Source organism: Parasteatoda tepidariorum, chromosome 2 (assembly GCF_982258835.1).
Source record: "Parasteatoda tepidariorum strain Cologne lab strain chromosome 2, Ptep-v5.0, whole genome shotgun sequence".
Lineage (NCBI taxonomy): Eukaryota > Metazoa > Arthropoda > Arachnida > Araneae > Theridiidae > Parasteatoda > Parasteatoda tepidariorum.
Window position 1 is genome coordinate 60,395,950 of NC_141756.1, and position 14,808 is coordinate 60,410,757.

The 14,808-nt window shown below is 30.1% G+C and overlaps 1 protein-coding gene across 1 annotated transcript in view; it reads left to right on the forward strand.

Annotated features, from left to right (window-relative positions):
- The window catches only part of LOC107453343 (phospholipid-transporting ATPase ABCA3), a 54,980-nt gene that overhangs the window by 21,747 nt on the left and 18,425 nt on the right, over nucleotides 1-14,808 (forward strand). Inside the window, exons 13-18 of the mRNA XM_087156589.1 lie at nucleotides 45-127; nucleotides 860-1,720; nucleotides 5,289-5,414; nucleotides 7,084-7,332; nucleotides 8,895-9,406; nucleotides 11,295-11,482. Coding sequence (XP_087012715.1) covers nucleotides 45-127; nucleotides 860-1,720; nucleotides 5,289-5,414; nucleotides 7,084-7,332; nucleotides 8,895-9,406; nucleotides 11,295-11,482 — 2,019 coding nt within the window. The remainder of the gene's footprint in view (nucleotides 1-44; nucleotides 128-859; nucleotides 1,721-5,288; nucleotides 5,415-7,083; nucleotides 7,333-8,894; nucleotides 9,407-11,294; nucleotides 11,483-14,808) is intronic.

Genomic DNA, 14,808 nt, shown 5'->3' on the forward strand with positions numbered 1-14,808 from the left:
AGTAGATGGATAAAATCATGTTCTGAAAAATTTGTGATTTACAGGGTATCAAATATGTCGGATTTAAAATACATGAAAAAAGATGCTAACAGACAATTGCTGCAAGGAGTGTCTGTGGAATTTGAAGGCAAATAAAATATTTATTCATATATTTTATTTAAAATATCGATGCTCATGTTAATAAATAATTTTTCGTTGCTATTTTTAACTTTAATATTCGTTTGAAAACAAAAAATTCAAAATTTACTTTGGTTCTATTATCGGAATTATATTTGTATTAAAATATAAAATCCAAAAAAAGTAGTTTGAAAAAAATACGAAACATTCATAATTTTTTCATATTTAAATATTTATCAATAACTGATTTTGTAAATTAAAGGAATTTCAATGATAAATAATTGTTTGTTTCTGTTCTGAATAACTACAAATGAGTCCAAATTTGAAAAATTAAAGTGAACCGTGTTAGGCAGATTTTACCATTAATGCCGAAGAAAACACAGGTGTTTCATGCTGTACTTCATAACCATAAATTATTAAAATGCTAAATATAATATTTTTCACGTATTTTGGATAAATTATTGCAAAATAACAGGAAAAAAAGTATGAAAAATATATTTAAGCGTCAACGGGTTAACGTAAGTTTCGATTTTATAACTGATTTAAATATTATTATTGGTTACTGACGGAGATTAAAACTAAAATTACATTGCTTCATTATTTAGAGAAATATAATTAACAGATCTATCTTAAAGACACAGAAAATCTTTATATATTTTTGCTTAATTTGTTGCAGTATAAAATTTTAATAATTTGTTTTTATTCTTATTCCTTTAAAAACTTTTTTAAAATAATTTTGCAGAAGTGTATGGAGGTTTACCGGATATGAAGACATACAGTATTTTCAATCAATTGCATGCTCTTCTGGAGAAACGTTTCCATTACACCAAAAGACACTGGAGTATCCTAATTACTCAAGTGGCGTTACCTTTCCTACTGGTTTTCCTCTGCCTCTTAGCTATACGAGGGGTACAAGGTGAGCTGAGAGAAAACTTCGATCCAATCAAACTGGATATTAGCAGCGTTTATGGTTCCACTGATGGTTTCTATTATTCAACAACAGAGCAAAAACTAACAAACGAAGTCATTAATGTGATGAGAGAAAATAACGTAAATTCTGCTAACGTAAAAAATCCTACTCATTTTGTACTCGATTACGGAAAAAACAGTTTAACTGACTATTTTAAAAAACTCATGGTTGGAATAAGCGTTGACAAGTTCACCAATGGAACAGTCAATTTAACAGCTTGGTACAACGGTGAACCATACCATAGTTTACCTATGTCACTGCTATTGGCTCACGATTCTGTTCTGAAGTATGTAAGTTCTGATAAAGCTTCAATTTCTTTAGTCAATGCGCCGTTGCCAAGATATCATCAACAATATAATTCTAGAGATATTGGTGTTGAGGGGCAAATTGCTGGTGTTTTTATACCATTGGCGTTAGGTTTTATCGCCGCAACAGTTGTGTTACTGCCCATCCACGAACGAACTTCAAAATCGCAGCTGCTGCAAATGATGACTGGAGTTTCTCACATAACCTATTGGTTTGCCATGTTTTTATGGGACTTTTTGTTATTTTTTACTGTGTCTATTATCCTGATTATACCATTTGCTATATTCTACGGCTATGTATTTTTTGGAGCTCACGCTGACGCTATTGGCAAGTATAAGTTTAAATAAGATTATTTCTTATTTTCTTAAATTCAGGTAATTTAAGGGGTCTTAAACAGGATAATATTTAAAAAAAATTATAAGCTTCACATTATTTATAAAATAATTCAAATCCCCCCACAAATTTATGTTTCTATTTTAAATAATATGCTGGATAAGACTTAGTTTTGTTTTTTACTCATATTAAACTGCAGTTTATGCTTTGACTTGGAAGGTTTTTACCACATGTTAATTTTTTTTCACGTCATGGTAAAAATAATCACGGAGAAAAGATCAGGAAAAATGGTACTGGAAATTATCAATACTGCAACTCAATATAATAGAGATCAATGCTTAAACTTTTAAGATTTTTTTCTTCTTTGTCATTTTTTCATGTGCTTACAAATTTTAAAATGATCTATCTCAAAATCCAATATTTTGAACTTGAAGAATAATATTTTTAAGCACATTAAGAGTTAGAAACATTACTTTTCAATTTTTTTTTTATCATTTTACTGAAAGTTTGTGGATTTTTTTATTGTAACTTATTGTATTATATATGAGATCGAAAAATTCGGAACTTAGCAAGCATTTTTTCAACAAAAAGAAAAACATTGAAATAATGTGGCCCTAATGCATAATTTCAACAAACAATTCTGTTATCAACTAATATTAGATATAGATAGCATCACACATAAAGTAACTTCTCTTCTTCTCTTTAATTAATATTGTTACATGTTTTTATCAATTCCTTTGTTTAAATCTGTAACAATGAAATTTTGCTATCAAAATAAAAACATGAAAGTAAAGTAATGAGAAATGAATTAACACATTTATTAAAATCTCATATTTCGCTGTGAACCAATTATCTTTTTAATATTTTGTTTATTGAAGTTGAAAAAATTTAAAAAAGTATTTTAATTTATGCACAAATACAGTGGCGCTCACGTACTTAAGGAAATGTCTTTATGAAAAGTAAAATCCCAAATTTAATGTTCACGCATAAGTTTATTGAATTCATAATTATGTATTGGAACAAATAACTTATTTTTAATATATTTTCACAATGAAAATCATTTATCTAACTGTTATACTTAAATTATGTAACATTTTAGAAAAAATATGCTTTCCACATACTTAAGGACAACAAAATAAATATTTCTTAATCGTTAATAAAATTAATAACAATGTAAAAAATGTAACAAAAAATGAAGATTTGAAGCTAGTATTTAGTCGGTAAGCCTTCTGCGTCAATTACTGCTTCACATCTACGAGGCATCGAATCTACTAATCTTTGACATTGCTCTTGAGTAACCGCCCCGCTTTCTTGGACACATTTCTATAAATCACCCAAATTTTTTGGTTTTTGCTGTTTCACATATTTATCCACATCTATCCACATCATCTCGATCGGGTTGAGATCTGGTGATTGGGAAGGCCACTGCAAAACTTCAATTTTCCTGCTTGACAAGAAGGCTTTCGCAGTTTTGCACGTGTGCTTTGGATCATTATCGGCTTGCATGATTGGTTTTCTTGAGCGAAGTTTCCTGTAATAAAGCAGAAAAACAGTCCTGATAATGTCCACATACACATGCTGATCCATGATGCCTTCGATTTTGCGAATTGGACCACATCCAGAGCGTCATGGCACTCCGCACCATCACCGAGCCGCCTCCACCTTTTACAGTTGATTTCGTACACCGTACATTAAATTCTTCACCGTCTCGACACTTCACATAACTTTTGCCATCTGAGCCCATTCTGTTGAACTTCGATTCGTCTGTAAATATAACTCGATTCCAGTCAGCCTATGTCCAGTTTCGGTGTCTTTTTGCAAAAGCTAATCGAGCTGCTATATTCTTCTTTGACATCAACGGTTTTTTCCTACATACGCGACCCATACGTGCTTGCCTGTTAATTCAGCGAATTCTTTTCTGATGTTCGGGGCGGTTTGGTGACGATCAGCTTCAGAAATTCAATGAATAATTCGATCTTCTCGTTCGGTAGTTTTGCGAGGACGTGATTTTCGGGATAATTTTTCAATACTTTTATTCACTTGAATAGATTTCAATGCTTGGAAAACTGCTGTTTTTGATAATTTTAACCACCTAGCAATTTTTCAAATGCTCAAACCTTCTTTTCTCGGAGTATCTATTCGACATCTCTGTTCATTGCTAACATTTTACCTTTACTCATAATAACGTTGAATTTTGTACTAAAAAAAGCAAAAAATATTAATATAATGTTTTAAAGCATCAAACAAAGATAATGTAGTAAATTACACTTACATTGATCGATAAATTGATTGTAATCATTCAATAACTCATGATTAGACAAACTGTCCTTAAGTATAAGAAACTCAAAAAAATACAATATTTTTAAAATAAACTTTTATGAAACACTTGTGAACACGAATGAATTATTTGAGGATTGAAGTTCAACTAAGGTAGAATTCGTCATTATAGATATCTTAATCAAAACATAATATTCATCCAATATAATGACGCATTTATTTTGAAAACACAGTCCTTAAGTACGTGAGCGCCACTGTATATAAATACCCTTTCCTCAAATATGAATATTTTTCCTCAAAATATACAATTTCACAAAATATGAAAACCTTCTCTCCAGGCATCATTCTTATTCATTTTAAAATTTCTTTGCCAAATTATATATTGTTTCAAACTGCTTTTGAATATTCAGCTACGCTATAGAAATTTTCAAATAAAATTACAGTAAGAAATGATGATACCATGCTGGGACTTTGTATCGTAGAATCCATTTTCATCTTAAAAGTTTAAGCAAGAAGAAAAATCTGATTCATCGTTCTTTAATATTTACCGTAAAATAAATATAATTATCTAAATATCACTGTAAAAATTAAGTTATAAAATATTACGGTAGGTGGTTGGTTGGTTTCGTATGCCTGTTTAGGCAGAGCTGTGCGATTGGTCTTGTTTTCCAGTGGCGCCATCTATGGCCAAGAATTCGACTTCTGCCACACCCATTCGTCGTACCCGTTTATAGGGTGGACCCATTCATACATCCATTCATTCATCCACAGATCGTAATTTTGACCTGAATCAGAGAACGATGTATATGTATATTATATGAATATTACGGTAAAAATTAGTTTTATTGTAAAATGGATTTTTCACATGCTGCAGTCAGGGTGCCAGTACTTTTCTCAGAAATTTTTAGAGAGAGCGTTCTTGGTTAAACTCTTGTGAGCGCTACCATAGCTTTGTCATATCAATGTACAGCTTAATAGAACACGTGGAACCCTTAGAGAGCTTTGGTACTTCCACGTACTAATATTCTGCATAGCTACTATGCAACATTTCGGATAAACTGTAATCGATAAACAAAAACTCTACATTGCTTGCGAAAGAGTAAGACGCAACGTGAAAATGCTAAATCCCTCCATTGTTTCTCGTAACTTAACCTTAGAAACGTTGAATTTAGTATTAGGCAATTTGATTACTTATTATTTTTATTTCTATTGTTTAATAAAGCATAGTTTATCGCTTCAGCCTTTTTTATTCTGTAAGATTTCATAAATAATTTAACTTTTTTAGGTACTACTCTCCTGATGTTTTGGCTGTATGGATTATCCTCCATACCCTTAAGTTACTTGATATCGTTTATATTCAGCAAAGGAAATACTGGATTCTCTGTTATAATTGCCATGAGTGTAATTATTGGTAAATATACTACTAAAAAGTTTAGGTTAAATTTTGTTTTGCTACAATCTTAACCCTCTCGTAACGTATCCCGCCATTTCCACGCAACTTAGAAGTAACCAAATTTGTGAAAATCGCGATTTCCTTAGTCATGCCATTTTTTCCGCTTATTTAACTGTTTAGTAAGTGTTTTGCATATTTTATATACATTTTACTTTTGTATTTCATAAAATAAATCATAGTTTAACCCAGGTAAATTTTTACAATTTTGTTTTTAAATTATTATTCTTCAAATTAAATTTTCCGACTGTTTTTTGTGATCTAATTTCATATTGATAAAAAAAAATGCGAAGAAATTTGCATATTTTAAATGTAAAATATACAAAAAATATGTAGAATTGAAAGTAGGTAAATTTGAAATATGGGATAAAAAATATTCAATTTTTGAACCTATTTTACTAAAAAAATTATTCGTCGAGAGTGTTAACACAGACGTAAATTGAACAATATTAATTAGGCAAATTAATTCTTTTGATAATAATTTACGCGACACTAAGGCACAATTTGAACGAAAACTTCGTTCAATTTAACATTTTATTAAAGTTGAAACAAATTTGCGTGGTATAGTTCGTTTTAAGTTCATTGTAATCCATCGACAAACTGTTTCTTTTTTTATTTCAATGTAATGTCTACAGATAAATAACTATCAACTGCTGTTAGAATATTTATAGACATCAAATACGTTTATATTCCTTAAAAAAGGAAAAATTTAATTTGTTGGAGGAATTATTTAAAAGTTATTTTGAAGGTACTATAAATATTTTTTTCTGTTGCCAAATAATGAAAAGAATTGAATTTGCATAAACTCTTTAAAGCTTAGAAAAGTAGACCCTTTAATCATAGAGCTTTATAAATCGAAATAACTTAATTCAATAGCAGTTTTAAATATATTAAATGCAATGTTCCTTCCAATTACTTATGTTCCTCGATTTAAAAAGACCTGTATGTTTCTGAGTGTAGAAAGGACATTGTATTGATTTATTGTTATAAATAAATATTTCATTAAGTAAAAAGACATTTCCTTCGTTATTTCAATATTTACTCATGTACTCAGTTTTATACGGCCAGTTTGAATAAAACTTATTGCTAACATACTTCTTTAAGAATATTAATGTAGCCTCCAAAACATGTTTTTTAATTGAATATTTAGTTTTAAAAATAAAAGGCAAAATTTTCATTAAAATACAAATTTAAGTAGTTTTACAAGAAGAGAAAACCATAGTGCGCGATTTTGTCTCACTTTCGACAAATATGATTCCTTTTTTTTAATCAAGCTGAAACTTTAGAATATTTTTATAATGTAACATTCATTTCAACACATATAATTTTATTTCTCAACTGTTTAGTTCTCATGAAGAACTGCATCTAATCCCGATGTTGGGAGGCCAGAGACCTTTTGTTCAATTTAAATTCTTGATTTAATTTTTGTGTTTGATGTTTTGCTTTTGTTTTTGTATATTTCATCTCTTTCTGTATTTGTATTTTTCTTTTCTTTTGATCTCTGTACGACGTTAGGATAATGTCTCTATCACCTGCTGCATATCACCTGCTGTGCCATAATTTTATTATACTTTAATTTCATTTGAACGCAAGTAATTTTTTACTTAAAAAAATAACATTTAATTTTTAGGCACAGCCATGTCAACGATTTTAGCAATAGTTTATTATTCCGTTGATACTCCTTCAAGGCCTATTGTGGAAGGATTCATGTGGTTTTTCCGAATTTTCCCCTCATATTCAGTAGCATCTGGATCCATAAATTTGTTCACACTTGCTTTTAGAAATGCGTATTGCGATGGCATATCAGAAGAAGACTTGGCGTATAACTGCAAGGAAGAATATTTAGAGGCGTATAGTGCCTTATACAAGTGCTGTAAAGGTAAGAAGGTACCGGGGATATATATATATATAATGAGCATTCAAATGAAAACCGGTCACTAGTGTAAAGTAACGGTAACGATTTTGATAACTCGCAAATGTAGTTATACACAGTACACATACTCATAAACAGTCGTAAAAACTGTTGGCACATTTATCCCATTGCGACACTAGCCGGTCTATTCCATCTTTGAAGAAGCTAGTCGACTGCTGTCGGATCCAGGCCTGAACCAAGTCACACACGTCGTCGTCCTTTATGAATCGATGTCCACGAATAGCTTGTTTTAGAGGTCAAAACACATGAAAGTCACACGATGAAAGGTCTGGACTGTACGATGGATGTTCCAGCGTTTCCCACCAAAACTCGTTGTTCCTGCTTTCTTGCCTTCATGTTCCATGGAGGACGATAACTTGTGTGACCACCTTCTCGTCGGTGTGCAACCACAATGTCGCTATGCAACGTCAAACGCTGCGCATGCGTCCGGTGTCGCCATACACGCAGTTGCGTAGAGCACGATTACGCCTAATGCAAAGTTAAACGAACTGACCAGGTCTTATTTGAATGACCCTCATTACTCAAAATGGTGATCATACAGAAATCATTGTTTTTCGTTTTTTTTTTTACTTAAAAACATTATTCATGGGCTTAGTATTTAAATTTGAAACTTATTAAGAACAAATAAAGTAGTTGACGAATCAAAACGCATATATTTTGGTTTGCTTCCTACTATTTGAATTGTTTTTTTTTTTCATTTCTACTTAAATTTCTAAGTTAAAAAATTAAATGTAATTGTAACGTAATGTACTAAAAAGTTGTTTCTAAGCCAACTTCTTATATCTTAAAAGTTTTAAAGTGGTATTTTGAAACAAAAGTGCAAGTTCAAAACGGAAATTTTAAACATCGTAATTAAAAAATTTAACCGTAGTTTTTAAAAATGCTTTAGATTATGTGCTTGAGTGGCTTGTTAGTTATGACTAATTTTGCTTCCATCATGCCGAGGAATTTGTAATGATTTTAAACTTTAAGCTGTATTGTAAAATACTTTTAAACTACAAAGAAGGAAAGAAGCACTTCATTTGCGCTTCGTTTCTCAAATCCAATAAATGCTCGCAATTTTTTTTTTTTTTGGCAAAGTGCAGAAATTATACATCAAAAACTAAGAACCAAAACTAGGCACATAGCTTATGAGAGTAGCAAATAGTTGCTATTAAATAGGCATTTGTATTCGATATCTACATATACAATTAAAAAAAATTAAAACATTAAGTAACGCTTCTGACAAAATCTATCCTCAATAGTAAATGAAACTAGAAATAGTCTTGTTGCTGTTAGAAAAATAAGGAAATTTTTATAGTTTTTAAAGTTCTTGGAGAGACTGGTTAATTTTCCTTAAATCGCCTCCAAAGATTAGTTTATCGAAATGTCGATTTGGATTTAAGCTTTTCAAAGGTTTGTGAAAGGTATGAAAATTATACAGCCTAGAGTATGGAACTGATTTCTTTATTTTGTGAAAGCACTAGCAATGTGGCATTGTTTTTCTAAAATACTCTACTTTTTTTCAGATTTCTGTGGCCAGTATTGCCTAAATCAAACAACAATAATGCAATGGGACAAGATTGGTTGTGGTCGAGACCTATTTTTCTTGTTCATCGATTTCATCTTATATACTGCTATACTGTTACTTTTACAGTCTAGTTTATTTCAAAGAATTTGGCGCCAAGTACGAAATGAATTTAGCCGATTAGCGAAAAGACCCATTATTGGCCCGACTACTCCATCAGTAATCTCTGAAGATAATGATGTAATTTCAGAAGAGCATCGCGTTCATAACATACAAGGCATTAGAGACAATGGGGAAGAAGCTCTGATTATAAAGGATCTTTCAAAAATATTTAAAAACTTTTTCGCCGTGGAACGATTGAGTGTTGGAATTCATCAAGAGGAATGTTTTGGATTACTTGGTGTTAATGGTGCAGGAAAAACAACCACATTCAGGATGTTGACTGGTGATTGTCATCCGAGCAATGGGAATGCTTTTACTGTACTTTCTTCTTTAATGTCGAACACTAAACGAGTAAGTTAAGTTTCTGTTTTAGATATTGTTTATGAATAAACTGAGCTTACCTAGAAGCATCTGTAGTGTGAGATAATGCCGAGTTGGTACTATGTATGGTTAAAAGAATAAAAACGATGTAGGAAAACAAATATACCATAAAAAATACTTTCAAAAGTTACCAAAAGTTTTGAAGGTCAATGCACAACCACTGTTATATGTAAGACAAATAGTATCTTTCAGTATTAATATTTGTCATATTTCTCTCCAAGGCAATTTTAACTTCATCAATTCACTGATAATTGTTTTTTCATCCAATAGTCTTTTTTGTGTCCGTAAACGTTTTCCATTTTTATGAAAGATGATTGCCTGTTTAATTTTTTAAATTAGTTTTTTGCCACCAGCCTCATATTTCCTCTATTAACGATTATTTTTTTCAATATTTGCTTTTTTATATCAATTTTAATTTCCTCACCAGATTTGGTGTTATTTAACACTATATATGCCTCTGAATGTTCCTAATTTAATTAAGAATTCCTTGTACATTAAAAAGAAAATACAGGGTTATTTATAATCCCCTCCGGGGTTTCGAAGCGTTATATTAAAAAAAACGAAGACGAATAAGACAAAAAAGAACCTATGAATTATTTCAAAAGTATTCAAGTTTTAATTTAAGCATTTGCCGGTAGATGGCAGTAACATGTACCACTGAAGCCAGTTGTAGTAAAGAAAAATGGCGTTTACAGGCGGGGGGAATTATAAATACCCTGCATAGATAGCAGTAATATCCTAATAATGCTTTAATTATTGCAAAATATTACATTATATTATTATGAATTGGAATTATCAGATTATAAAGTAATAATATTTTTAAACGTAACTTTGGATTAAACTGATAGTTAACTTTGAATGCAAGCATTCTACAATCACTTTTTTGCAGTGTATAGAATATCTAACAAATAATTTGGTCAGTTTACATGATATTTAAGTGGTTGTTTCGAACACATGACATGCTCCAGTGAAGTAACTTAGGGTAAAATTGTTTTCGTATGTGCGCAATTGGTGCAAATTGCTTTGACAAACAAATTGCTCCATTATCTTCAAAATTGTCACTGTTAATTATGATTAATTTATTTAAAACATTTTAAGTTTCAGTAATTAAAAATTTTATCAGCTGCACGTTAGAGAAGTAATTGTCAGAAATTCTCACTTTTGACATGATGATATTTGTTTTGAAAATGTAATTTGGAGGTGTTTCAGTAGGAATGTAAAAAAGAAGGAAAGCTATAAGAACAAAAAATTATTATACTAAACCAAAATATCCAAACTAAAATAAATTAATTCAGATATAAGTTACTTTTTATAGTCTTATTTGAATAATCCGTTTTTTTTAATATTTTGTATGTATATTTTTTTACATTTTCAATGGTTTTTCTGTACGTTGTTTAGTTGTATTCTTCAAGAAAACTAGTTTTTTGCCAATTTTTTAAGAAAAAAATGTAATTCCATTAATCATGACCATTAAGCTCTTTTTTCTAATGTATATTATTTATACACTTTCATGATTGAAAATTTCTACTATCTATTTCCGATAGGTAGATTCTGAGAGTCTATTGTAGAGTAAACAAACAAACAAAAAATATATTACTCTGAATAACTTTTGTTCTGATGATCGGATTTTCACATATTGATCACAATCTTAATGGCTCCAAGTAATAAGCTATAATCTGCTAATTAATTAATACTAATTATTAATTAAGGTATAAAATTAGATGCATAATTTACTTTTTCTGAATAAATAGTAACTCTAATTTTAAGAACTTATAATTTTAATTTGCTACTTTTTTTAAAAGTGACGTTACCTCACACTAAATAAATATAATACTGTTTTTTTAATATTCTGTTTTAGTTTCAATCATTGATTGGTTATTGTCCTCAATTCGACGCTCTGATAGACCGTTTGACTGGGCGAGAAACTCTTACTCTCTTTGGAAGATTGAGAGGTCTTAATGGATTTGCGTTACAAGATAAAGTCAGTAAACTGATCAGAATGACTGATTTAACTGATCATGCTGATAAACAGAGTAGATTTTACAGGTATGTCAATATTTTACATTACAAATAGAATAAGCCTTTTCAGATCCATGTAAATGAAACCGTGTTTTCTTCGAGAATTAAGAAAAAGACTTCGTAATTTAGCCCAGAGGTGTGGTTTCACCATTAATTAAAATAAAGGAAACTTTTTATGTTTCATCCCAGAGGATACCTTTCGCTTCACCCTTTTTAAATTCCAGGACCTTTTCTTTGCCGTCTCGCTGTTAATAGTGGGATTTAATGCTTAAATAGTGAAAGTTGTAATAATTTGCCTATGACCAAACTCAAAAACCAGGCCATCAATCACAATTGTCTTTATGGATTACCTAAGGGGAGTAGACGCACAGAGAAGGATTGTCGAGGATTGTTTTTATTATTATTATTATTTTTTTTTAAATTTCTAATAAGCTGTACAATCGGTCTTGCCGATGAGCAGACCTAGTGCGTTCTCCAGAGGTGGTATCCACTCCTTCAGGACCACCACAATGGGTGAGATACCGTTGGTCGTGTTAATTTTGACGTCTAGTTTCTGCCACCACACTAGATGGCAGCACCGAGACTCTATTTGGATGCTAAAGGGCACTAGGAATTTAATTTCGCCGGAAATGCCAAGAGCCAACAAGGCACTCCAGGGCTCTTATACATGCCGTATAATCATACGACATGGCCGCTGAGGATTTTCTTCATCCCGAAAATCTGGTGTTTGGGGCCGGAGATAGTTAAAAAAAGTTGTTTGTTGGATAGTTAAAAAAATCCAGACAATGTGGATACTTTAACTAGACATTGATTTTAAAAAATTTTCACACCAGAAAAGCAATTTCTAGTAACACTTATCAATCAGGTGTTACTTCTGAAATATTTACTCTTTCATTATTGTTACTAAGTTTTTGCATTTTCAGGAGCTTGAATATAATTTTCTACATTGGTTTATAACTTTTATGCAAAACTGAATATTTTATATTATTTCACAATTTTATTATGGTTTATAAAGTTCCCTTTAAGGAAACTGAGGAATGATTCAAGTAGAACAACGAAAAATAGAAGCGACCCCTATTGATTTTATGGATGAATATATAAAAGTAGATTTAGTAAACTTTTCTATTTTTTAATGTAACAAATATTGCAAAATTTGAAATAATTATTTTATATAATTTTCTACTAACTATATACGTGGTATTGCATGCCTCATAGTGTTCACACATTTTTTATTCGCGGAGCTGATGCTACTACATTATCGAAAATATCGTTCTGGAAAATATTCTAAATTACGTAAGATAGAAAATTTAGTTAAATGATTTTTACTTAGTAGTGATCCGCTTATTTGCAATATTTAAAAAAATAATTCTTTTAAAAAATGTTTAAGGAACTCGATTTTGCGATAAAATGTTATAAAATCTTATTTAAAACAAAAAAACTATTTGAAATCATTTAAATAGATATTATAGTGTTAGCACATATTTTGTATAAAAGGAAATAAGTTATATAGAGCATTATAATAAATATGATAATTGATATTAAAATTATAGTTTTCTTAAATACTAGTTTGTAAGAACGCCTAGTTTATTTTTAAAAATTTATTTATTTTTCTTTTCTTCGTTTTTTTCTTTATTTTTCAATTTGTTTCTTTTTTCCTTCGCTTTTTTTGTTACTCACTAAAATGCCATAATGAATTTTGAATACTGTTTGCATGATAGTAATATACAAAATCAAATCTACAGAAAAAAAAACTTTTTTAAAGTAATATCAAATGGTAAATTTGGCAATTTTTTGTTATTAAAACACAGTCATTTGAAATATTAAAAAAATTCTAAATTCATATTTTTAATCAATGTCCTCGAAAACCTTATATTGATAGTTTTAAGAAAATGTAATTGAGTATGAAGTTTTAGCCATTTTGTTTCTTCTGAAATACGACCACTGTGCAGTTCTTTGTCGTTTAACTAGCAGGATTGTCATCAGTGTAGCCCCACCGCCTAGAGGGGACATTAAAATCTTCAATCAAAATGGTTTTTCATCAATTAGAAGATTAAAGAGAGCTGATTTTATGATAGAGGGATGCATAAAGAATAGATTCTGAAGAAATAACCCACCTTTCATACTTAAAATTCGACAGTTTTACACTTATCATCAACGTTGTCCATTTGTTTAAAGGTGTAAAATTGAGATAAAAGATTATTTTTTATGTTTGTTAAAATTCACGGGTGATTTGTCCAAACTTTGGCAATAAATATAGTTGATAACCAAAGAATGGGACGAGTTTTCTCCTGTAAATTTGTTTCCTGTCATGAAGTAAATTAAATCTAATGTTTCCTTAAAGATTGTGGAAAATCAAACCTTCTAAGCAGGGTGAAGTCAGTTGATTTTCAATGCAGCAATAAGCTGATTGAAAATCTCTGAAGGGGAAAAAACTGATGAAGTTGGAGTTATAGATCTCTTAGCCGTCGAAACGTTTCCGGGGTACACCACGAGGAGGTGGATCTATAATCGTACCCCTTGTTTTTTTTTTTTTTTAATACGGAGTGAAATTATTTTTTTATTGTACTAATACCAATTATGCACTTTTCTTATAATTTAAGTTCTTTTTTTTTTTGCAAAAATATCTATTTAACTATTGCTCTTTGTGGCTGGCATGAAAAATAGCTTATTTTTGCTTCTAAGTGCAAAATAGTTTTTTCTTTTTTTTTCAACTCTGTAAAACAATTCCTTCTTTTTTCAAGTTGCTCTTTACCATCCTTTCAGCAAAATCATATCTATCAAATCAGGAAATTGCTTTCATTGACATAACTGTTTTTTAAGTACTGAACTGTTTTTTTTCCTGCAATACATTTTCCTTCTTTGTCATTCAAGTATCACAATCTTTTCCATCCCTTCAGTTTTTTTTTTTTTTTTTTTTTTTTTTTTTTTTTTTTTTTTTTTTACACAATACTTTTTCTACTCATTCCAACCTATTTCCTACTGCAGCATGAACAAAACAGGTTTTTCAAAGATGACCAAAACCCTTTCTTTTTTATTTTGTTATCTGCAGTGCAGTCTCCTCCTTCACCATTCAAAATGGTCTCACACTCTTTCATATCCTCTCTATAAAAATAAATAATTTCTTATAATTGAAGTAATATCTGTACCAAGTTATTTTGATAAACAACTAAATCATATGAGAGTACAAATAATGATATTTTTGAAGTCAACAAATTTTGTGTCCTAAGGTGAACAACGTGAAGTTTCTATGTATTAAAATAAGCCTTTATAATTTGTAATATGAATAAAAATTTGCGAATTTAAAAATATTAAATATAGTGCTATTTTGATGTAATAGTTGAGTATACTAGTAT